This window comes from Herpailurus yagouaroundi, unplaced genomic scaffold (genome assembly GCF_014898765.1).
Source record: "Herpailurus yagouaroundi ecotype Mexico unplaced genomic scaffold, PumYag 77, whole genome shotgun sequence".
Classification (NCBI taxonomy): Eukaryota; Metazoa; Chordata; class Mammalia; order Carnivora; family Felidae; genus Herpailurus; species Herpailurus yagouaroundi.
The window spans coordinates 76015087-76041252 of record NW_024412388.1 but is presented as its reverse complement, the minus strand read 5'-3'; the positions used below and the strand labels follow the sequence as shown (position 1 = coordinate 76041252).

At 39.2% G+C, this 26166-nt stretch overlaps 1 protein-coding gene across 3 annotated transcripts in view; it reads left to right on the top strand.

Annotated features, from left to right (window-relative positions):
• The first annotated feature begins 674 nt into the window (after positions 1 to 674).
• The window catches only part of LOC121027433 (guanylate-binding protein 4-like), a 37758-nt gene continuing 12266 nt past the window's right edge, over positions 675 to 26166 (top strand). Inside the window, exons 1-13 of one of the 3 annotated variants that reach the window (XM_040470891.1) lie at positions 675 to 1137; positions 3328 to 3402; positions 5471 to 5666; positions 7625 to 7752; positions 14352 to 14461; positions 14671 to 14867; positions 16831 to 17076; positions 18122 to 18402; positions 19332 to 19544; positions 20846 to 20948; positions 21278 to 21471; positions 22331 to 22499; positions 23117 to 23310. In XM_040470891.1, the coding sequence (XP_040326825.1) occupies positions 3400 to 3402; positions 5471 to 5666; positions 7625 to 7752; positions 14352 to 14461; positions 14671 to 14867; positions 16831 to 17076; positions 18122 to 18402; positions 19332 to 19544; positions 20846 to 20948; positions 21278 to 21471; positions 22331 to 22499; positions 23117 to 23310 (2034 nt within the window). In that variant the 5' untranslated portion in view covers positions 675 to 1137; positions 3328 to 3399. Of the gene's footprint in view, positions 1138 to 3280; positions 3403 to 5470; positions 5667 to 7624; positions 7753 to 14351; positions 14462 to 14670; positions 14868 to 16830; positions 17077 to 18121; positions 18403 to 19331; positions 19545 to 20845; positions 20949 to 21277; positions 21472 to 22330; positions 22500 to 23116; positions 23311 to 26166 lie in introns of all 3 variants that reach the window. The other 2 variants (XM_040470890.1, XM_040470892.1) reach the window with 2 other exon arrangements.

Genomic DNA, 26166 nt, shown 5'->3' with positions numbered 1-26166 from the left:
AAGAATGTTAGCATTACATTACACACGAAAGGAAAAAGGGGGATTTAAAATTTTCAATATGAAATTTTATTTTCTGATATTTACCAGTTTTGATTGCCATATCAGTGCTATATTTTGATAACTTAACACCAATTTAACTTTTGTTAGTTTAACAAGATTTTTGATATTTTATAAAAAGTGAATGCACAACCATCAGGGCGTACTTAGCTTTTACCACTGTTATTGTCAAAGAGCCAATTTCACACAAATACAACGGTGAAGATAGAATTGACACCATTAATGTGTTTTTAAGCCATCCTGAAATTTCTGAAAATGTTTGTAGCATTCATTCGCCATATTTTTAAAATGTGATGTTGGTTATGACTTCTTTGCTTTACTTTTAATGAGAATTCATTGTTGACTTCGTATTTTTCTACTATTTTATTTAGAACCCCAAATTATATAAGCAAAAGGCCCCCACCCCCAATCTACCCACATGGTAGAAAAACAGAGAAAAAACTAACTGCAAGAATTGGAACAAAGTACTTGTGATTATTTGGGGATGATAGTTTTGGGGGATACACACACACACACACACACACACACACACACACACACACGCTCACCATACGCGTATTTTTGTTAGGAAAAGAATACTTTTTTTTAAAGAATACTTATAATACTAACAAGAGTAGTTCTTTTAAAGTGGGGGAGGAAGAAAAGAGCACGTAAAAATTAAAGAACGAAACAACAAACAAAGCTGTCCCCTGACAAGGCTCCGCACGGAGAAAAGCTGCCGCGGGGCCGCCACTGCGCCCACATTCCTCCCGCGGAGGCCGGGGAGCCCACTGCGCAGGCGGCGCCTATAGGCTTCCAAACGCTGGCGCAGGAACCGCACGCACCTGCCGAGCCTCCCCTCACACGCGCGCTCTCCCGCCTCGGCAAAACAAGCGAAGACCCCCGCAGTCAGAACTGGAGGAAAAATGCTTTCGATTTCTGTCCTCCCCATCCCCACCCATGCCTGCATGGCTGTAATATCCGGCGGCTCTCCTGCTTCCAAAGGGAACAGTTTCCTGAGGAACCAGACGCTGGTGGAGCGCGCGAGGGGCGAGCGAGAGCAGCTGAGAACTTGTCCCCTGACCGCAGCGCCAGCGCCACGTAAGTTCGCTCCTAAACCCGGCTTTCCGCGCGCGCTTCGGCTACCAGACTAACAACACAGGCCCAGGCGCAGGCTCCGCGCCGCCCGCGGGAAGGCAGCGGGAGGCCGGCGCGGGGCGCTTTGCTCCCGCCACTCAGCCAGTGCGCGTCCACGCGGGCGCCTGGGGGGCGACGGCGCGCGCGCGCCGCCGTCCCGGGAGGCGCCGCTCCCCCTCGGGCGTCCCGGGGAGCCCGGCGCGGGAAAAGGACCCGTGCGGGCCGCCGTGGCTGCGGAAGGGAGGGCCGTAGCCTTCCTCCGGCTGGCTGGCGGACAGACCCCCGACCCCTCCTCGCAGGGACGCCGGGTGGGGTCGCTCCCTCCGGGCAGCCCCTCCCTCCTCCGCTGTGTCCTGCCTGCCCCCTGCTGGGCGCCGGGGAAAATAGGCAGGCTGGTCCTTATCTCCTCTACAGCTTCTATCCCAGAAGTTTGTCTGTTGCGCATGTTTGTGCTAGTCATATTTAATACATACCTACAGCAGAGATGTATGGAGTAATTCAGTCTCACTTACGCTAATCAATTGTTAAAAATAATTCTAAAGTTTAACACTGTTTATTTTGCACTGTTTATAAATGTGTGTTCCATGCACAAACTGCATCAGAATATCTTATGGTATTTGTTGAAAATGTAGATTTTGGACATTTTTACCATTATTTCAGATGATTCTTATAGACTAACTTTTGGGAACTATTGACCATCTAACTCCTTCTGATAGAACTATCTCGTTCTATTTATTTAATTTGGATTTAAAATCATGTTAGCTTGGACATCTCAGTCCTGCTTTCTGTCGGTGTCCGCTTCACATTCACATTAACTCCTGGATGAGAGAAGTGTCACTGTATCTGTCCAAAATGGTCCTTCACATGAATTTGGAATTCTACCTTTCCTATCTTCTCAGATACTTAGTTTTACTTACATAGGAGTTACAATATACCAGCTATGGATTTAGGTTGCCATAAATGTCATGAATTATTTAATACTCCCAATGGCCTGTGATGTAGTCACCATTAGTAGTCCAATCTTATGAGAATACTAGTAAAAAAGAAATAGGCACAAAGAGAGTAAGTATTTTTTTGGTGTTCCAACAGCTCATAAAGAATGGATCCAATATTTGAACCCAGGCACTCAGGCTCTAAACACAATATATCATGGTGCCTCTCTTCAGTTGTCACTCTTGTTCCTGCTCTAATATTAGTTGTACTTCTCTGTCATCAATGCCTTTAGGCAGCTTTGTTTTATAAGCTAAAAGTCCATGATTATTTGTTGTGCAATTAATAATTTTTTGTTTACTGCAAGAAATAAATGGACAATGTCTAATTTCACAGAATATAGAGGCAAAATAGAATGTTGAGAAGTATACAAAAAAGTATTCCTTATCCTGAAATTATGCTTAGTTGCTCTTTAATATTTCATTTAGTGTCTCAAATGAGGTAAGAGTTGTTGTTACGTGTTGGCATTAGTCTGTCCCAGATGAGACAGGATTGTGTTTAAGTATTACACGTACTCACAATGATGGTACAGGAATGGTATGCATACCTCTCTCCTGAGCATGAGAGTGTCTTCTTCGTGTGCTCCAGGACAGCCTGAATGACTGTCAGAGAAACCCCACCTTGGACAGAGAGCTGGAAACACTATGGAACACTATTGTTCAACACTGTCATAACAAAAATAAAGGGACAGTCAAAGCTTCATGACTAATCTCTGTCTCTTTGTCTCATGAAACACTCTACTCACTGAGAGGGAAATATTCAAACTTTCCCACATGTGGGACTCTGTCAGATCTGGACAGAACCTCAAACATCCACACTACTGGCTCGTTTCTCTGTAAGCCTATAAACAAAAATAAAACATTATAAAGCCTAGAAATGTCCTTTTCTTCCAGTTAAATAAATCCTGGAACTATATCTTTCTCTAGTCACTATAAAGGTATTTCTGTTCTGCTTTAAGAGAGAGCTCCATTCTTTACTGTTCTCTCATGTCACTCCTCCTTCACTTGGACACCATCCTGTGCAGATGTCTATTATGGCACTTTTCTACTTATGCTGCAATAAGTGATTATTGCCTATCTTTTCCAAAATACCATAAGCTCTTGAGATATAATTACAGGAACTGGAATCTGAGCTAAAGCGATGTGTGCATGATCAATTATCCAGGAGATATCCTTGAAGGAAGGTGACCCAGAGTCCTTCCTCTTTTCTTCTTCTGCTGGATAGAAGGCACATGTGATGATGAGTCAGCTTATACCATGAGGTGGCATTGTTAAAAGGCGGCTAAGCAGGGGTGCCTGGGTGACTCAGTCGGTTGAGCACCTGACTCTTGATTTCGGCTCAGGTCATGATCTCCTGGTTGCGAGATTGAGCCCCCTGTTGGGTTCCATGCTGGGCATGGAGCCTGCTTGAGATTCTTTCTCTTCCTCTCTCTTTGCCCCTCCCCACCTCTAAAAAAAAAAAAAAAGAAAGAAAGATGTAAAGATGGTTAAGCAAGAAATACAAGGAACCAGTGCCCCTGATGACTTTGTGAAGTATAATCTTAATCTTTGTACACTTGTGAGAAAGAGTAGTACACTTTGAGCTTTTTAAGCAATGGTTTTCTAGGACTTTTCTATCGCTCACAGGTGAATGAAAGGCTAGCTGATAAGATTCTAAGACACTTTGAAGGTTGGGACTCTATCTTATTCATTTTTATATCCCCAGCATTGAGCACGGCATCAGGTTTATCAAATATATAATGGATAAGATGTTTAGGTAATGAATTAGGTAATAAATTAGACTGGATATGAGATGAACTGAAGTTTCATATGAGACACACACCCTGTAAATAGATGAGTTGGTCTGGAAATAGATCGGTGGCTTGATGATGACACAGGGAAAACAGCATCTGTTTAGATCATGCTATCTGTTCAGAACCCTTACTCTTTCTCCATCAAGAAACTTACATATTTTTTAAATGTATATTTGAGGAAGTTAATTCTGACAGGTAAGTTTTTGGAGTTGGTAGTACAGTGAGATTACTATTTACCTCCTACTTTTGCTACTGACTGACCATAAAGCCTCTACCAATCTTTTAGCTTAAGTATCTGTAGTGTCATTACTTCATCTCATAAGAAAAGATAAAATTCTTTAAATTTCAGGGATTTTGTTTTTTTACCAAGGCTTTTCTTGCAGAGGGATTCATGAACAAGAATATTATTTTTAGAGAACTGAGTCATTGGAGACAAATAGTATGTTTGTGCCATCATTGATTTCACTAGGGATTATGGGTATGCCGGAGGAAGAGGTCTGTGATTTGACAATTCCAGGCTGTATACTTTTCCCTTCAAAATGTATAAAAAGTATGAAGTAAATATGCATGTTCCTTGAATAACCACTAAAGATGACTTTGTTTTTTTTTTTTATTTATATATGAAATTTATTGTCAAATTGGTTTCCATACAACACCCAGTGCTCATCCCAAAAGGTGCCCTCCTCAATACCCATCACCCACCCTCTCCTCCCTCCCACCCCCCATCAACCCTCAGTTTGCTCTCAGTTCTCAACAGTCTCTTATGCTTTGGCTCTCTCCCACTCTAACCTCTTTTTTTTTTTTTTTTTCCTTCCCCTCCCCCATGGGTTCCTGTTAAGTTTCTCAGGATCCACATAAGAGTGAAACCATATGGTATCTGTCTTTCTCTGTATGGCTTATTTCACTTAGCATCACACTCTCCAGTTCCATCCACGTTGCTACAAAAGGCCATATTTCATTTTTTCTCATTGCCACGTAGTATTCCATAGTGTATATAAACCACAATTTCTTTATCCATTCATCAGTTGGTGGACATTTAGGCTCTTTCCATAATTTGGCTATTGTTGAGAGTGCTGCTATGAACATTGGGGTACAAGTGCCCCTATGCATCAGTACTCCTGTGTCCCTTGGATAAATTCCTAGCAGTGCTATTGCTGGGTCATAGGGTAGGTCTATTTTTAATTTTCTGAGGAACCTCCACACTGCTTTCCAGAGCGGCTGCACCAATTTGCATTCCCACCAACAGTGCAAGAGGGTTCCCGTTTCTCCACATCCTCTCCAGCATCTATAGTCTCCTGATTTGTTCATTTTGGCCACTCTGACTGGCGTGAGGTGATATCTGAGTGTGGTTTTGATTTGTATTTCCCTGATAAGGAGCGACGCTGAACATCTTTTCATGTGCCTGTTGGCCATCCGGATGTCTTCTTTAGAGAAGTGTCTATTCATGTTTTCTGCCCATTTCTAAAGATGACTTTGGAATCTTCCATTCCACTGAGAGGCTCTTCTGGGTTGCAGGTTACCATGGCAAGTGAACCCATCATGATGGCACCCATTTGTCTAGTGGAAAACCAGGAAGAGCAGCTGAACCTGAATCCAGAAGCATTACAGATTCTTAATAAGATTTCTCAGCCTGTGGTGGTGGTGGGCATTGTAGGGCTGTATCGGACTGGAAAATCCTACCTGATGAACTGCCTGGCAGGACAGAACCATGGTGAGTGTTGTCTTGGGATGGGCCCATTTGCTCGGAACCAGTGAGACTGCAGGTTGGCCTCTTCTGATATCATCTTAAGGAGAAGGCTGACTCTGCCCAATGAAGAAAATTTGTAATATTTACCATCTAATTAACAACCTTGACCCCATCTGTCCATAAAACCTCTCTTCTCCAATAATGAAGAACCATTTTCCACACCCTATCAAAGACCAACCTCACTAGTTCCCTGGATTCCATCCACTCTTTTGCTCAGAAGTTCGGCCTCTGCTACTACTTTCTTTCCCCTGCATCACTTCTGCCAAAACTATAATGTCATTCCAAGAAGCTTCAAATGTAGTTTAATATTTCCTGCGTTTTAAAGTTGAGGAAAGGGGGGCGCCTGGGTGGCGCAGTCGGTTAAGCGTCCGACTTCAGCCAGGTCACGATCTCGCGGTCCGTGAGTTCAAGCCCCGCGTCAGGCTCTGGGCTGATGGCTCAGAGCCTGGAGCCTGTTTCCGATTCTGTGTCTCCCTCTCTCTCTGCCCCTCCCCCGTTCATGCTCTGTCTCTCTCTGTCCCAAAAATAAATAAACGTTGAAAAAAAAAATTTAAAAATAAATAAATAAATAAATAAAGTTGAGGAAAGGAAGGAAGGGAAAAGGGAAAAATCTTTTTTATTCTGTATCTCCATAGAGCTACCATTTTATTTTTCTGCTCCATGTCATAACAGATTTTCATATGTTATAACCCCTTCTCCCTCTCTCTTTTTTTAGTTTCTACAAATATGTAAACTATAACACATACAAAAGAGTGCCTAAAATACAATGTACAATAAAGTAAATAAAGTGAACACTTGTGTAATCGTGACTTGAGTAAAAAAATAAATCATTGTCAAAGGCACAAGTCATACGCTCTCACATTCTTACTAGCGCTAAACAATATTTTTATTTTCATGATACTTCTTTCTTTACTTTTAAAAAATGGTTTTGTAGTCTATGTTTGCATTTTAAAAATTTTTTTAACGTTTTTATTTATTTTTGAGAGAGAGACAAAGCATGAGTAAGAAAAGGGCAGACAGAGAGGAAGACACAGAATCCGAGGCAGGCTCCAGGCTCTGAACTATCAGCACAGAGCCTGACACAGGGCTTGAGTTCACAAACCACAAGATGATGATCTGAGCCAAAGTCAGACACTTAACTGACTGAGCCACCCAGGCGCTCTAGTCTATGTTTGCATTTCTAAAGCACACTTTATCTTGGCTTGCTTTTAAAGTTGATGTAAATAGAATTAAATTTTATGTATTCTTTGATGGCTTCTTTTGCTCAACAAGAATTTTATAAGATTTATCCATTTTTTAGCATGTAGCTGTATTTCCTTATCTCACTGCATTATAGTATCTTTTACCTTTTATGAACAGAGTTGTCTTAGATTTCTTATAATTTTATCATGATACACATGTACACAGATTTCTTTTAAATAATATATCCTGAAGTGGAATCTCTGTATCAAAGAGTATGTGTTTCTTCAGGATTTCCAGATAATATCAATGGCTTTTTCAACTCTCTATTCAAGCTACATATTTATTAGCAGCAATTAAGAATTCCCACATCCTAAGAAAAATGTTTAACTTTTACTGTTGTGATAACTATTTGATTGTATGGCATGTGCCTCACTATAAATAAGGTTGAGCACCCTTTCACATATTATTTGCCATTTGTATTTCCTATTTTATTAAATGCCTACTCAAGTCTTTTTGAAAATTGTAATTGAGTTGTCTTTTTTAGTTCTTACTGATTTTTAGGAGAATCTTCCTCTGGTCCCATTAGTCATTACTCATTTCTTTCTATGTAGACCAGGCAGCCAGTACATTCCAAATATCTTACCTTCTTTTTTGCTCAGCTTCACTAGGTGTTGAACCTCAGTCCGCTAAACTCTAAGGATCCCCATACATCCATGTTGCTTTCCCCTCTTCTCTTTTAGGCTTCCCCCTGGGTTCCACAGTGAGGTCTACAACCAAGGGTATTTGGATGTGGTGTGTACCCCACCCCTCTAAGCTGAACCACACCCTGGTCCTTCTGGACACTGAGGGTCTAAGTAACTTGGAAAAGGTAAGGAAAAGTCATGAGGGAATCTGCTCTTTTGACTGTAATTCATTTGCTACCTCAATTCAAATTGTGTTACCTATTCCTACAAGCTATAAATCCAATTATGAATATGAGACTAAATTATTTTTCCCATGGAAAAAGTCCCCTTAATTCCTTGGTCAGCTCAAATATTTGGGTATATTAGAACAACATCTTCTTACTGTAACAGTTGGATAAACATACAGTTTAATAAATAGTTAACCAAACAGCTGAATTTCAGGACTCTGTGCTAAGTACAACAGACACTACAGTAAATAAGGCAAATGGCTAGAGCCTAGCTGGGGAGACAACATGTACACCTTGTGACCAGTACAGGGTGCTATGCATAGATGTAGGCAGTAATCCAGTCATATGGCTTGGAGAAAGATTCCTAGAAGAAGTAATGTCTAAACTGTAACCCGTGAGACCAGTGGAAACTACCAGTTCAAGTGTGTGGGAATGATGGAGTTAGAAGTAGGAGCTGTTAAATAGGGTTTTGGTAAAATAATTTATTTAAATCCTCTTCAGACAAAGCTTCAGCTACACCAGAAGCATTGATGAAGGGTTTTAGTTAAAGTCTCTGGTTTTGGAGATTACCTCTTCTCTAACTTCTATAAAAGAATGACCTTGACCCACTGAAATTATTTTACCTGAGATAATGTTAGTATTTTGTTTTTAAATATTAAGTGAAACAAATTGTTTCTCCATTTTATTTTACATTATTCTGAGTCTGTATTCAAGTAGCAATGGTAAATACCTGTTTTCCATAATTGTGGGGAAAAAGTATTCAGAGTTTTTGTGCTCAGCTTTAAAGTTCTCGATAACTTCAGTATAAAACCAAAATGAAATATGCAGCCAAGAATTCTTTATCCAGCAAAGCTGTCATTCAGAATAGAAGGAGAGATAAAGGGTTTCCCAGACAAACAAAAACTAAAGAAGGATTTTGTGACCACTAAACCAACCCTGCAAGAAATTTTAAGGGGGACTCTTTGAGGGGAGAAAAAAAAAAAAAAGAAAAGAAGACCAAAGCAATAAAGACTACAAAGGACCAAAGAACATCACCAGAAACACCAACTCTATAGGTGTAACACAATGACACTAAATTCATATCTTTCAGTAATCACTCTGAATGTCAATGGACTAAATACTCCAATAAAAAGATACATGGTATCAGAATAGATTAAAAAAACAAACAAACAAGATCCATCTATATGCTGCCAATAAGAGACTCATTTTTAGACCTAAAGACACCTGCAGATTGAAAGTGAGGGGATAGAGAGCCATCTATCATACTACTAGGTGTCAAAAGGAAGCTGGAATAGCCATCCTTATATCAAACAAACTAGATTTTAAAACAGAGACTATAACAAGAGATGAAGGGCATTATATCATAATTAAGGAGTGTATCCATCAAGAACGTCTCACAATTGTAAACATTTATGCCCCCAAACATGAGCACCCATTTTATGTAAATCAATTAATTACAAACATAAAGAAACTCATTGATAATAATACAATAATAGTAGGGGAATTTAATACCCCACTTACAACAATGGACAGATACCTAAGCAGAAAATCAACAAGAAAACAGTGGCTTTGAATGACACACTGGATTGGACTGGATGACTGGATATATTCAGAACATTCCATCCTAAAGCAGCAGAATACACATTCTTCTCAAGTGCACATGGAACATTCTCCAAAATAGATCACATACTGGTCACAAATCAGCCCTCAATAGGTACAAAAAGATCAAAATCATACCATGCATATTTTCAGATCACAGTGCTATGAAGCTTGAAGTCAACCACAAGTAAAAATTTGGAAAGCCCTTAAATACATGGAAGGTAAAAAACATCCTACTAGAGAATGAATGAGAACATTACAGTCCAAACCCTTTGGGATGCAGCAAAGGCAGTCCTATAAGGAAAGTATACTGCAATTCAGGCCTATCTCAACAAGCAAGAAAGGTACCAAATATACAATTTTAACTTAAACCTAAAGAAGTTAGAAAAGAAGCAGCAAATAAAGCCTAAATCCAGCAGAAAAAGGGAAATATTAAAGATTAAAACAAATAAATGATACAGAAACAAAAGAATGCAGTATAACAGATCAATGAAACTAAGAGCTGGTTCTTTGAAAGAATAAACAAAATTGATAAACCTCTAGCCAGATTTCTCAACAAGAAAAGAGAGAGGATCCAAATAGATAAAATCACAAATGAAAGAGGAGAGATCACAACCAACACCACAGAAATACAATTATAAGAGAATACTGTGAAAAATTGTATGTCAACAAACTGGGCAATCTGGAAGAAATGGACATACCTAGAAACTCACAAATTACCAAAACTAAAATAGGAAGGAATAGGAAATTTGAACAGACCCGTAACCAGAAAAGAAATTGAATCAGTTATCAAAAAGCTTCCAGGGGCGTCTGGATAGCTCAGTCAGTTGAGCGTCCGACTTCGGCCCAGGTCATGATCTCGTGGTCCGTGGGTTCGAGCCCCGCATCGGGCTCTGTACTGACAGCTCGGAGCCCGGAGCCTGTTTCAGATTCTGTGTCTCCCTCTCTCTCTGACCCTCCCCTGTTCATGCTCTGTCTCTCTCTGTCTCAAAACTAAACATTAAAAAAAAATTTTTTTTTTTAGAAAAAGCTCTGAAAAAACAAGAGTCCTGGGCCAGATGGCTTCCAGGGGGTATTCTATAAGACATTTAAAAAAGAGTTAATACAAAAGAATGTAATGAAGGGAGGGAGTAAGGGAGGGAAAGAGGGAGAAGAGTTAATACCTATTCTTCTCAAACTGTTCCAAAAAGTAGAACTGGAACAGAAACTTCCAGACTCATTCTGTGAAGCAGCATTACCTTAATTCCAAAACCAGACAAAGAGAATTGGAAGAATTACAGGCCAATATCCCTGATGAATATGGATGCAAAAATTCTCAATATGATACTAGCAAATTGAATTTAACAGTACATTAAAAGAATTATTCACCACAGTCAAGTGGGATTTATTCCTGGGCTGAAGGGCTGGTTCAATATTTGTAAATCAATCAATGTGATATACCACATTAATAAAATAAAGGATAAGAACCATATGGACCTATCAAAAAATGTATAAAAAGCATTTGATAAAATAAAGCATCAATTCTTGATAAAACAAAAACTCAACAAAGTAGGTTTAGAGGGAACCTCAACATCATAAAGGCCATATATGAAAGAATGATCATCAATGGGGGAAAATTGAGAGCCTTTTACCTATAGTCAGGAACAAGACAAAGATGTCCACTCTCACCATTACTATTTAACATAGTTCTGTAAGTCTTAACCTCAGCAGTCAGAGAACAAAAATAACGAAGCATGAATAATGAAACACAGACAAATCAAGGAATCAGTCCCATTTACAATTGTACCAAAAGCAATAAAAAACCTAGGAATAAACCTAACTAAGGAGGTAAAAGTTCTGTACTTTCAAAAGTGTAGAAGACTTATGAAAGATATTGAAGAGGACACAAAGAAATGGAAAAACAATTCCATGCTCATGGATTAGAAGAAAAAACATTGTTAAAATGTCTACACAACTCAAAAAAAAAAAAAGTCTACACTTCTCAAAGCAATCTACAGATTTAATGCAATTCCTATCAAAATAACACCAGCTTTCTTTGCAGAGCTAGATCAAACAATCCTAAAATTTGTATGGAACCACCAAGACCCTGAATAGCCAAAGTAATCCTGAAAAATTAAAAAACTGGAGGCATCACATTTCTGGATTTCAAGCTATATTACAAAGCTGTAGTCATCAAGACAGTACTATACTGGCACAAAAACAGACACATAGATCAATGGAACAGAATAGAAAATCCAGAAATGGACCCACAGCTATATAGTCAACTTATCTTTGACAAAGCAGAAAAGAATATCCAATGGAAAAAAAGACAGCCTCTTCAACAAATGGTGTTGGGGAAACTGAATGACAACATGCAGAAGAATGAAATTGGACCACTTTCTTACACCGTATACAAACATAAGTTCAAAATAGATGAAAGATCTAAATGTGAGACAGGAAACCTTCAAAATCCTAGCGGAGAAAACAGGCAGCAACTTCTTTGACCTTGGCTGGAGCAACTTCTTACTAGACACATTACTGAAGGCAAGGGAAACAAAAGCAAACATGAACTCTTGGGACTTCATCAAATACAAAAGCTTCTACACAGCAAAGGAAACAATCAGCAAAACTAAAAGGCAACCTACAGAATGGGAGAAAATATTTGCACATGACATATCTGATAAACAGTATCCAAAATATATGAAGAACTTATCAAAATCAACACCCAAGAAACAAACACCCCAGTTAAGAAATGGGCAGAAGACATGAATAGACACTTTTCCAAAGAAAACATCCAGATGGCTAACAGACACATGAAAAGATACCCAACAACACTCATCATTAGGGAAATACAAATCAAAAACACAGTGAGATGCCACCTCACACCTGACTGAATGACTAAAATTAACAACACAAGAAACAATGCCAGGTATTGGTGAGGATGCAGAGAAAGGGGAACCCTCTTGCACTGTTAGTGGGAATGCAAACTGGTGCAGCCATTCTGGAGAACAGTTTGGAGGTTCCTCAAAAAACTAAAAATAGAACTACCTCACAATCTAGCAATTGCACTATTATGTGTTTACTGAAAGGATAAAGAAATACAGATTCAAAGGGGTACATGCACCCCAGTGTTTATTGCAGCATTATCAACAATAGCCAAACAAGGGGGAAAGCCCACATGTCTACTGAAAGATGAATGGATAAAGAAGATGTGGTGTGTATATACAACAGAATATTACTTGGCCATCAAAAAAAGGGAAATCTTCCCATTTGCAATGATGTGAATGGAGCTAGAATGTATTATGCTAAGGGAAATAAGTCAGTCCAAGAAAGACAAATATATGATTTCACTCATGTGGAATTTAAGAAACAAAACAGATGAAGGGAAGGGTTGGGGGAAAGAAGAAAGGTTAACAAACCAGAAGTCTTTTTTTTAAATGTTTATTTATTTTTGAAAGAGAGAGCAACAGAGTGGGAGCTGTGGAGAGACAGAGACAGAGAGAGACAGAGAGAGGGAGACAGAGAGAGAGAGAGAGAGACAGAATCTGAAGCAGGGTCCAGGACCTAGACAGATCCCAACACTGGGCTCAACCCACAAACTATGAGATCATGACCTGAACCAAAGTCAGGTGCTTAAGCAACTGAGCCTCCCAGGTGCCCCACAATCCACAAGAGACTCTTAATGGTAGAGAACAAATTGAGGGTTGATGGAAAGAGGTGGATGGGAGATGAGCTAAATGGGCGATGTGCATTAAGAAGGGCACTTGTTGGGATGAGCACTGGGTGTTGTATGTAAGTGATGAATCACTGAATTTTACTTCTGAAACCAAAATTCTACTCTATGTTAACTAATTAAAATATATTTTAAAAAGAAAAAAGAAAATGCAAACAAATAAAAAATCCAAAATGATTTTCCTGAGATTTAAATAGATTGTTTTTTGGCTCAAGTCCTGCTTTTAAAAAAAAAAAATCTAAATTTGATTAGTTTTAGGGATAATGAAATAAGGACTTGAAGAAATAATTTTTCCCAAAAATATGAAAAAGTGTTCTAGTCTTCAAGATCAAGTCTGGTAAGCATAGAATGCAGATACTGCATTTGTACAAGGCAACAAAGTATACCATACTGTAAACTGATGGCAGCAGAACCAATGGCTAATGCTAGAATTGTGGAGTGATTTGAGATATCTGACCCTGTTTTCTTGGTCTTCAAAGAACTTCAGGTCTTGCCCTGAATCTTAATTTTAGCTTTGTCTTCCATATCTGCACCCCTACTCATTGTTTCAGTCAAACAGAAGTAACTTTGTAACAGTTTTTCAGGATCTGCACTTTCTAATAATTCTGCCTTGGCAAGCTGCATGATCCCTTCAAATCTACATGTCCACATTCTATCAACTCTTTGAAGTGCACCAGATTTCATCATATATCCATCATATCCCTGGCAGATATGCTCTGAAGTTGTACAATACTTGTTTCCATGCGAGAGATTATAATTTCGGTTACATTTATATGTTGACATGTTTATCTGTCCCTTCATAAAGTCGTCTTGAGTTCAGGGAATCTCATGTGGATCTTTTCATCCATACAGCCAAATGCAGTGTCTGGCATTTGTAGGTGCCTAAAGAGTAGTTGTTGAACAACATTTGTGTTGCAAATACAGACAACATGAAGAAAAATTTGTTAGAGGAATAATTACTCACATTTGTATACCTACTATCTTCTAGGCACTGCATTAAACATTCTAGACATATTGACCATGTCATTCACTTCTTTTAATAGCTTAGGATACTGAGGCTCTGAGAGGGGATTGTATTAATACTCAAAATGAGGTTGAATTTATGATGGTCTTCAAAACTTGTATTCTTTGCCATACTGTTCAGCAATATATAGTGACAAAATAATGAATGAAAAGCTGAATGAATGAAAATGAATTAATGAATAAAGAGCAGCCTTCTAAGTCCCTTGTCCAATGTGCTTTTCAGGAAGACCCTAAGAATGACTCATGGATCTTTGTCCTGACTGTGCTTCTGAGCAGCACCTTGATCTACAACAGCATGGGCACCATCAACAGCCAGGCCCTGGAGCAGCTGCAGTATCCTTCCAGGGACCAAACCACCAAGTTTTATTGAGTTTACAGGAATGGCAACTGAGACTGTCCTCTTTCCTGTGACTTAATTGTCATGGTTGAAGAAGGGGGTGAGGGGACACCGAGAACAAAAATTAGTGTTTATAGAATGTATTTCTATCTGAGATCTGGAAATTGTGGTGTAAAGTACTTTTTCCTTAGCTGAGTTCCCACAGCTATATGACTGAACTAACGCAGCTGGTCAGGGCAAAGTCCTCCTCAGACTACACTGGGGTAGAGGACTCTGCCAAGTTTGTGAGTTTCTTTCCAGACTTTATTTGGGCTTTACGAGATTTCACATTGGAGATGAAGATAAATGGATACTCCGTAACTGAAGATGAGTACCTGGAGGATGCCTTGAAGCTGCTTCCAGGTCTCAGAGTATGGCTTAAATGGTAGAAGGTTTTTTTACTGGGTGGGATCAGCTGAGTCCTATCAATCAGCATTTGACATATATGTTTATTTGAATTTGGATTGAAGCCGGTGCTAATGGTGATTGGGTTTTGTGGGTTATTATTACTTTAAAATCTCCAGCAATTGAAGCTTTAGGGCCCCATTTTGGATCAGATAACTTAATGCTAATTAATGCCATGAAAAAAGATCCCCAGATTGCAATCAGTGCTATAACTTCTTGAGGCCCACATATTTCTGTAGCTTGTTAAGTGTTCTTCCTGTTCTTTCTTTAAAAAAAAAAAATCAGATTGGAAGTTGCTAGACAAAATCACAATGAAATTAATTACCTTATTTTTGAAATATAATAGTAATAGTAATATGGTAATTGGAATAGTAAAATAGTAAGTATATTTTAATAGTAAAATATATTTTACTAGTACCTAGAGAGTTATATTCTTCACAGAAAGGGTATTTTCCACACTAACAGGTCCAGAAAAAAATGTTGACGTACTCAAAAAACTGTGAGTCCTTCATGTCACCTTTCTTATAACATCATCCTTTTCATTTTGTAGCCTTACACAATATGCTATTTTAATATTATGAATTTGTCACATTATACTTAGCAGAGTGGATAATAGAAGGCATCTATAGGGAATATCTATTTTTATTTTTTCATTACTTTATTCTTTATTAAACAGCTGATATGTGCCATAGAGTTGCTCTTAATTGTTCTATGAAGTCTAAATTAATCTGATATAGGGAAATTATGAGGTCTCAAATTACACTGAGATTAATGTATACTTTAGAGATTTCAGTTACAGGACTCTCTAAACATATTTGCGGTATGATCTGATTTTGGCTTATGCTTATAAAAGTTTTCTTTACTGACATGGGTATCATCTGTTTCCTTCCTCACATTTCCCCAGCAAAATGTTACCCATTTGTTCTGGCATCACTTCAAGGCCCATATTGCTTTGCTTTGCTTTGCTTTGCTTTGCTTTTTTCTTTTTTCTTTTTTGTTTTTTTTTGTTTGTTTGTTTGTTTGTTTGTTTGTTTTTTGGTGTTTACTTATTTTTGAGAGTGAGTGAGCAGGGGAGGGGCGGAGGGAGAGGAGGACAGAGAATCTGAACTGGACTCCACACTGACAGAAGAGAGCCTCCTGCGGGGTTTGAGCTCATGAACTGTGAGATCATGACCTGAGATGAAGTCAGATGCTCAACCAACCGAGCCACTCAGGTGTCCCAAGGCCTATTATTTCATTTTTGCCATGGAAATAATAAGATCAGAAAAGTACCTCTGACCTTTTTTTTTCTTTTTTCTTTTTTTTAATTGAAGTATAGTTGACACATACTGTTACAGGTGTAGAACATAGTGATGTGACAACTCTATACATTATGCTATGCTCATGACAAGAGTAGCTACTATCTATCACCATACAATACTATTACAGTGCCATTGACTATATTCCCTCTGCTGCATCTTTCATCCCCATGACTTCTTCATTCCATAACATGTAGCCTGTACCTCCTACTCCCCTTCACCCATTTTGCTCATTCCCCCACCCCCATCCTTTCTGCAACCACCAGTTTGTTCTCTATATTTATGGGCCTCGGACTCTTCTTTTCTTAATCACTAAACATGTATTCAGTATTTAATCCATGGGACTCCATGAAAATGCTAAGGAAACTATCCTAAGGTTCTTCTCTTGGGCTGAATGCCTCTCTTTCCTCTCCTGAAGTACTTCCTTGACTCTTAACTCTGTTCAAGGAATTTTCCTTAACTTTGGTATGTTAGTCCAAGATTGATTTGTAAAACACATGATTAGAATAAAGGAGATTTACAGTCATAAGAGCTGCAGTGATGCAAAGATTCCTGGAAATGAAGTCCTCACCCCCTTACCTGGAGACTGCCTTTCAGTGATCAATTTTTTTCCACCTTTGTAGGCACAAATCCCAAAATCCAAAATTCCAACATGTCCAGAGAGTGTATCAGACAGTTCTTTCCAAAACGGAAGTGCTTCATCTTTGACCGGCCTACAAATGACAAAAATCTCTTAGCCCATATTGAGAACGTGCCAGAAGACCAGCTGGACAGTAGTTTCCGGGAGCAATCAAACAAATTCCGTACCTATGTTTTCACTCATACAAAGACCAAGACCCTACGAGAGGGAATCATTGTCACTGGGAACCGTGAGTCACCTTTGTCCCACAGCATGTCTCTGTATCAGTGTGTGTGGTGGAGCTTTGAGTATACTCTGACTTTGGCAGTAATTTTGTTGACATCTGTTTGTCAGATGTCAACTGACTATGGAGAAGCAGATATTCATGCCATGAAAAGTATTCATACATGTTTCTTAATTAGTCTCCCTATGTGAGGGTTTGCTGAGACTTAATATATCTCAGAACCTTAATTCACTAGTTACACAAAGCCAAGATGGAGTTAAAGAGAGGACATCTGTAGATTGAGAAATCCTATGGGATATCTTCTGGTCTTTAAGGATATAGTAGATATTTTGTAAACTTACATGAGTCATATCATAAATAGGAAGCTATAAATTCCTTTAAGCCTGTTGAGATAGAAGATTATGTATAATCTTATATGCAGGGCATGCATGCTTCATGGTATGTAGACCCATGTGGAGATGGGCTCATACTCTGACTCTGTTTTATTTTGTTTTTTTTAAGTTTATTTATTTATTTTGAGAGAGAGTATTCCAGGCTGTCATTGCAGAATCCGATGTGGGGCTTCAGCTTAAACCATGAGATCATGATCTGAGTAGAAATCAAGAGTCAGTTGCTTAACCAGCTATACCACCCAGACATCTGTCTATCGCTGTTTTGAATTCTTGATCATTTTCAACTAGGAGCCCACATTTTTATTTTGTAGTGGGCCACACAAATTATGTATCTGGTCTTGTTTGTATATACCACTTCACCTATATAACCTATTCCTTTTTATTCTCATTGAATGTGAAACTATTTTTCCAGTGACCCATGAGCATATTTGTTGTAACTGGTAATTTAAATTATAATATGAAGAAATGGAGAACAATAAAAGAAAGAACAGGAAAACAGTAATGTTGTTAGAAAGGAATAGATTCCCAAGGAAGAAAATAAAGTTTTCTTCTAAATAAGGTGGGGTTTTTTTTTGTGATCTCAGGATGATGCTCCATAAAAACTGGAAGCCAGTGATTAAGACCTCACTATTTATCCTCAAATTTCCTGGCCTATTCAGGGCTGGAGACTCTGTTGAAAGCCTATGTGGTTGCCATCAAGACGGGAGAAGTTCCTTGCTTGGAGAATGTGGTGACAGCTCTTGCCCAGCGTGAGAACTCAGTGGCCGTGCAGAAGGCAGCCGACCACTACAGCGAGCAGATGGCCCAACGAGTGAGCTTCCCCACAGACACGCTCCAGGAGCTGCTGGATGTGCATACAGACTGTGAGAGGGAAGCCATTGCAGTCTTCATGGAGCATTCCTTTAAGGATGACAAGCAGGAGTTCCAGAAAAATCTCATGGTAATTGTCTTATAGTGAAAACCTCATGGTAATTTATCACTCCTGATTTCTCCCCTTCTGAAATGATGCTTAGAGCCTATATTTTTTATTAAATAGCTCATCTCTACAATGATAGAAGGAGCCTGGATTGTTGTGAGACAGGGCTTTACAAGGCTACAGTTCACCCTTTTACTGTAATGTAGGCAGTTCATTAATTTTCTATTGCTGCACTAAAAATTGCCATGAATTCACCAGTTTAAAACAACAAATATGAATAAGCTCACCAATCTGTAGGTCAGAAGTCTGGTGTGGAATGGTCCTGTGCTCTGTTCATGGTATCACAGGCTAAGAACAAGGTGTCAACAGGACTGAGTTCTCATCTGCAGGCCTCTGAGGAGCCTCCAGTTCATTAAGGTTGTTGGTGTATCCAATCCCTTGGATTGCAGTTTACAAGTTCAAAGAAAAAAGTTCTGTTTTTATATCTTCACATACTAGAATCCTATTGGAAGAATTCATTAAGGATTCCAAACTCTCTTCAGAGTATTCTTCAGTCAGCACTGGGGGGTTGATTTTCTTTGTACACAAAATCCATTTGTAGCAACCCAAATCCTCTGAGGAAGTGCTACTTCTGGCCACAAATCAACTTTCTATTGTTTATTATTGATGGTTGGGTCACTGTTAATCATACTACAGTAGAAGGAAAATTGGAGTTTATGTCTTCCAACACCATCATTTTATAGTTGATAAGCTTGAATCCAAGGGAGTTAAGGGGCTTTCCCCAAGTAACACAGAATTGATTAGAACTAGGACTAAAAGTCTTTTGACTTCTGGTCCATCCCATGTTCCGGTCTACTCGTGGGTGATCAGAATGCTTTTTCTAAGAGGATGACTTTGTATTTCCCCTTCTAACAGCTTCTTTCTGTTGGATTTCTCCCCCATTTCTCTGGCAGGACATGATAGAAAAAAAGAAGAAAGATTTCTTGCTGCAGAATGAATACACATCTATTAAATATTCCCAGGCAAAGCTTCAGCAACTTACAGAGCCCCTGATGAAAAGCATCTCAACAGGAACTTTCTGTGTTCCTGGAGGACACAGTCTCTACTTAGAAGCAAAGAACAAGGTTGAATGGGACTATAACCTAGTGCCCAGGAAAGGGGTTAAGGTAAGGAATAAAGAGGGAGGGATAGCTGTCAGAACCGTAGAGTCAAAGGGTGTTTGTTGCTTTTTCTGAAAATCTAAGGTCATAGCACCATTTTTATGGAGAAAGCAGAGCAGGGCAATATCTCCACACTTTTAGTTTTTATCCACAATTAGTTATATGTTGTTGAAGGAACTGGAAATATATTTGCAATATTTCGGGAATTCTGGGTTAAAGAGAACAACTTTTCTTTATCAAACAATGTGGCCATTTCTTTGCTAAGTATAGAGGATACAAAGAGTAAACACAACCGTTGTTCTCAAGATGATGATATTACCTGAAGTGAAGACAAAAAATTGGGCAAATATATAATTATCATACTTTGATGAGCAGATAGTAAAATAATGGTAATGATTATTGATGATAATAATCATTATGATATTGGCTGATGGGGCCCCTGTGTGGCTCAGTAGGTGAGTGTCTGATTCTTGATTTCAGCTCAGGTCATGATCTCATGGTCATAAAATTGAGCCCTGAATTGGGCTCCATGCTGGGCGTGGAGCCTGCATAAGATTCTCTCTCTCTCCCTGTCCGTCTGTCCTTCCCCTGCTCATTTGCATTCTCTCTCTCTCTCTCTCTCTCTCTCTCAAAAAAAACTAGTAGACATGTTCAGCACCCCCTTACTATGCCATGCATATAGTAAATAACCTATAATCAGGTATTTGGATTATTTTGGATTGTCAATTTAATGCTCAGAATATTATTATAACTTAGATACTATAGTTATGCAGTTGAGAAATGCAATACACAAAGAAGTAAAAAGTTGCCCAGAGTCATACTACCAGCAAAGGGAGAGCTGGTAGGGCCGCTCAGAGTAATTGGCCATCCTCCAAACTGGAAAGGTAGCTTAGCAAAGCACTCTGAAAGAGCAATAGGAGTTACAGGATGAAGTATCCATAAATGTTATCCTAGTTAAGAAAGGGTAGATGAGCATCCTGGCAGAAAATAGACTGAGCAAATGTTTGAGGAAACAGGAGTCCCTGTTTATATACACACTGAAGTCTGCTGGGCGGCACCTGGGGTGGATAGTGGAAAGCTTCACTGGAAAGAAGGATGGAGGGCTGCAAAGGAGGCTGCAGTGGAAGGTTTCAGGTCTCACAGAAGAACTCAGAATTTATATTGGAGGCATAGAAGGAAAGTTAGTGAGGGATATCTAAGCAAGTGAAAAATTTACAAGGCCAGATTTGTGACTTTGTAGAACAATAATTTCCCCCAAAAGACACAATGTGTGCTGCATGCCACGTCTCTTCTCCTTGTTTCCTCAGGCAAATGAAGTTCTCCAGCACTTCTTACAGTCCCAAGTGGCAATAGAGAAATCCATCCTGCAGGGAGACAAAGCCCTCACCTGTCAAGAGAAGGCGCTCGCAGGTACAGGTGCAGGGCTGAGCTCATAGCAGAGTGGGTGGGTTGCTGCACTACCTCCAGACAGAAATGAGGGCAAAACCTGCACGAAACAAGGAGCTTCCTCTCCTACTGTGGAACAACACTGCTAAATACACATATAACAGTCAGAGTTGTCTTTTTATATCAGGCAGACAAGGAGGGCCATCTCCATCATATTCTGAAATGTGCTCTTGGTGACCCACATAATTTGGGGGCTTCTCAGCTTCCTTTTCAAAGTCAGTTTGGTATCTGTGCTAAGGAGAGTAGAATCAGACCTGACTGTTGCTTTCTTCTCTGAAACATTCGTGGAACAGCTGAGCGGGCTAAGAAGGAGGCAGCTGAGAAGGAGCAGGAGCTGCTAACTCAGAAACACAAGGAGCAGCTGCAAAAAATGGAGGCTCAAGAGAGAGGCTTCAGGGAAAACATAGCCCAACTGAGAGAGAAGTTGGAGAAGGAAAGAGAAAGTCTTCAGAGAGAACAGGAAAAAATGCTGATACACAAGCTGAAGGTAAGCCTTGCACAGAGCTGGGCAGTGCTCCATGGACAGTGCCCTGGTTCCTGAAGAAGGAGAGAGCCAAACTATTAAAAATCATGATCCCAGGGAGAATCATAAAAGACATACGATTCATTAAAACCTCAGATCTTTCTGGACCCTGCTGGGGCTCTTAAATCCACAAATTCCGAAGGCTTATGTAGTTAGAGAATTTGTAGCATGCAATTAACATCCCTAAGGGTGCTGGGCTGCTGTTTGTGGTGATTGTTAGGATGGTTTCATTGGACCCAAATTAAATAAGGCCCTAGTCTGCTCGTCCTTAGGATTCTTGGTTCAGCCATCAAACAGACCTAAAAGAACTCCAGCTTATCTTAAAAGTATCAGAAAGACTTGAAATACAGGATTCTGAAAGCTCTAAAATTTGCTGCATTTGTTTCCAGATCTGTGTGAGTCGTCCGACAGAGCACAGAGGAAAAGTAATTCTTCGACTCAGTCTGATGCTTGACAGCCAGTGTTCTAGAGGGGATCAGCACTTCCCATTTTTGTTAGATGTGTGTGTTCATGCTACCTTGGTGGAACTGAGAAATAGAATTAATCCTACATCCCCCTGAAGGACATCCTCACTGCTGGAACTAAGAGGATAGTTCTTAGGTCTGATCTAGCCTGACCCCACCCCACTCTTGGTGAGATGGTGCTGAGGGAATTGTGGGAAGGTGTAAACCATGGATACTCCCACTCTCCAGGATCGACTCATCAAAGAGCACTCTCGGTGATAGTGCAGTAGACATGGTTCTTCAGTGCTGAAACTGTTAGACTCAAAACCCTTGCTTTTGATAATAGAGATTTTCAGAAGTGAACTCTTTCTTTTTTATAGGTCCAAGAAGAACTTTGTAATGAGGGATTTGAAAAGAAATCTGAGAAGTTGCGTAGAGAGATACAGCTACTAAAAAAAGAGATTGTGGCAAATAAAGATAAATATTTGTTGGGTCAGTGGATTATTGATGTGACTGATGGAGTATTCAGTAAAGAAACGCCGGATCATAGTGAGTTACCTGGTTTGGGGATGAAGATTCTCAGCTCATAATGACATAGGTTCAGAATTCCTTTTAGGGATTCATAAAAATGAGGGTTTTTGTGATGCTGTGACTTATTTTGGAAGCACGTGTCATATTAGTTTCTTTTAACAAAAGTTTAAAGATCAACAGTGATTAATGATTACTAAGGCCTGACATACAAAAGATATACTTCATTTTGATCAAATAAAAGAAATGGTAAACAAGATTGTTAAAAGATAAACGTAGGGGGCCTGGGTGGCTCAGTGGGTTGAGAGTCCGACTTTGGCTCAGGTCATGAACTTGTGGTCCGTGAATTCAAGCCCCGCATTGGGCTCTGTGCTGACAGCTCGGATACTGGAGCCCGCTTTGGATTCTGTGTCTCCCTTTCTCTACTCCTCCCCCACTCATCCTCCCTCTCTCTCTCTCTCTCTCTCTCTCTCTCTCTGTCGGAAATAAATATTAAAAAAATAATAATAATTTTAATAAAAGATAAATGTAAGGAAAAGCTGAATTTGCAATTGCAGCAAAACAGATGAGATACTGCAGAATAAAATCATCAGACCTGACCATTGCTTTCTTCTCTCTCTAAACCATTCGTGGAACAGCTGAGCGGGCTAAGAAGCAGGCAACTGAGAAGGAGCAGGAGCTGCTAACTCAGAAACACAAAGAGCAGCCACAAAAAATGGAGTCTCAAGAGAGAAGCTTCAGGGAAAACATACCCCAAATGAGAGAGAAGTTGGAGAAGGAAATAGAAAGCCTTCTGAGAGAGCAGGAAAAAGTGCTGATGCACAAGCTGAAGGTAAGCCTTGCACAGAGCTGGGCAGTGCTCCATGGACAGTGCCCTGGTTCCTGAGGAAAGGGAGAGCCAATACTAATAGAAATCAAGATCCCAGGGAGAATCATAAAAAGTATATAATTCATTAGAACCTCAAATCCTTCTGGATCCTGCTGAGGTCCTTAAATCCATACAACTCTAACACTTTCTGTAGTGGTAGTCTTTTTTGTTTTAATATTTATTTATTTTTAAGAGAGAGACAGAACTCCAGTAGGGTGGGGAAGGGAGGGGAGGCAGAGAGAGACACACACACACAGAATCTGAAGCAGGCTCCAGTCTCTGAGCTGTCAGCCCAGAGTGCAACGCGGGGCTCGAACTCATGAACCACAAGATCATGACCTGAGCCAAAGGTGGATGCTTAACTGACTGAACCACCCAGGTGCCCCTCTAGTGTTCGTCTTTGAAATGAACAAATAACATCCGCAGATTGGTAGGTTGCTGTTTGTAGTGACTACAGCATGTTCTCTTAATGCTTGGATTGGGTAGGACCTCAATACTATAGTCTTTAGGATATTAGTGTAACCATCAGATACATCTAAAATACATCTACTGGGTTCTGAAAGTATCAGATTATTCCCGATATGAAATATAGAATTCTGAAAGCCCTATAACTTGCTGTATTTGTTTCCAGATCTGTGTGTTACTCTATAAAGCCCAAGGGAATAGTCTTCTGTATTCCAGTATGCAGCTTGATAGCCTGTTTTCTGCACAGTGTTAGCAATTCTCATTTTTTGTAGATGGTTTTGGCCATCATACCTCAAGCAGAACTGAGAATTAGTTAGAACCAAACCTACATTCTCTCCCAAAGGGCATCGTGAGAACTGGAACACATTTCTGTAATAGTTCTCAGTCTTGACTCAGCATCTCCCCACCCTCAGTGAGATGATCCTGAGAAAATTAGGAAGTTACATGCCATAGATACTCTCACCATCAGTTTCAAATACATGGATATATTGAAAAACCCCATCAAGGAATACTATGAAGATAGAGAAGAAGGTATGAAGATGGGTATGCTTAGCTTAGCTGCTAGTGTTAAAAGTGAAACCCAACTTGATAATTGGGGACTTTCAAAAGTGAACTCTCCCTTTTAGAAACCCAAGAAAAACTGCTTTTGAAGGATTTAAAGTTCTGGGATCACAAATGAAATAAGCTCATAATTCCTGTTAGGAAATTATAGAATGAGACTTGTTATGCTGTGACTCATTTTTGAGGTATATGTGTCATGTTAGTTTCATTTAACAAAAGTTTAAAAAGTAATTATCTAAATATATGAAGGTCTTACCCAGAAAAGATAAACTTCATGTTGACAAAATTAATTTGGAGAAATGAGAAGCAAATTAAAAGATACAGTGGAAAAAAAGATCAAATTTCCAGTAACATCAAAAGCAATATAATACTACAGAATAAAATCATGAAGTACGTAAAATTTACATGAACAAAATTTTTTAAATGCTATGTAAGACACAATTTATAAAAATGGACAGAAATTAAAATTTCAATATTAAGTTAATATGGACATTTAATGTGATCCAAAAATATGTCAAACATAATTTTTCAAGAAGTAGATAAATTAATTCTGAAAGTTTTATGGAAAAGCCAAAAACAAAAATATCCAGTGCAATCCTGAAAAAAGACAAATGAAAGGGAACTAGCTTTAGCCACATGTTAAAACATCCCAAGAATTAGCGTTGTGGTACTGACATCTGAATATTGAAACAATGACAAAACAGACTTGGAAGTTTAGAAATTGGTGCATGAAGCTTCTGGGTGGTTCAGTTGGTTGAGCATCTGACTCTTGATTTCAGCTCAGGTCATGATCCCATGGTTGTGGGATCAAGCCCCATCTGGGACTCCATCCACATTGAGCATGGAGCCTGCTTGAGATTCTCTTTCATTCTCTTTCTGTCTCTCCCCCTCTACTCGCACTCTCTCTTTCTCTCAAAAATTTAAAAAAGTAAAGAAAAGAAATGTGTGCAAAGTCATGCAGAAATTCAGCAGATAATTTGGGCATTTTCTTGTGTGAAGGAATATGGGATATTCAGCCAATGGTGTTTGAACAATGGTGTTTGTTCTCTGTCTGGTACTACTTTTTGTTTGTTTATTCATTTGTGGTTTTTCTTAGATTCCACTTATGAGTGAAATCAAATCAAAACTACAGTGAGATAGGGGTGCCTGGGTGGCTCAGTCACTTAAGCATCTGACTTCAGATCATGATCTCACAGCTTGTGAGTTTGAGACCCACATCAGGCTCTATGCTGACAGCTCAGAGCCTGGAGTCTGCTTTGGATTCTGTGTCTCCCTCTCTCTCTGCCCCTTTCCCACTCATGCTCTGTCTTTTTCTCTCAAAAATAAATAAACGTTGAAAAAAAAGTTAAAAAAAAAAACTACAGTGAAATACCACCTCACACCAGAGTGACTAAAATCAAAAGACAAGAAATAACAAGTGTTGGCAAGGTTGTGGAGAAAAAGGAACCCTCATTCACTGTTGATGGGAATGTAAATTGATATAACCACTATGAAAACAGTATGGAGGTTCCTCAAAAAATTAAGAATAGAAATACTGTATGATCCAGTAATTACACTACAGAGTATATGCCCAAAGAAAACAAAAACACTAATTCAAAAAGTGCTCCCCCATGTTTCTTCTAGCATTATTTACAGTAGCCAAGATATGAAAGCAATCTAAGTGTCCATTGATAAACAGATAAGAAGATGTGGTGTGTGTATATATATATATATATGTATATATATATGTATATATATATGTATGTATGTATACACACACACACACACACACACACACACACACACACACACACA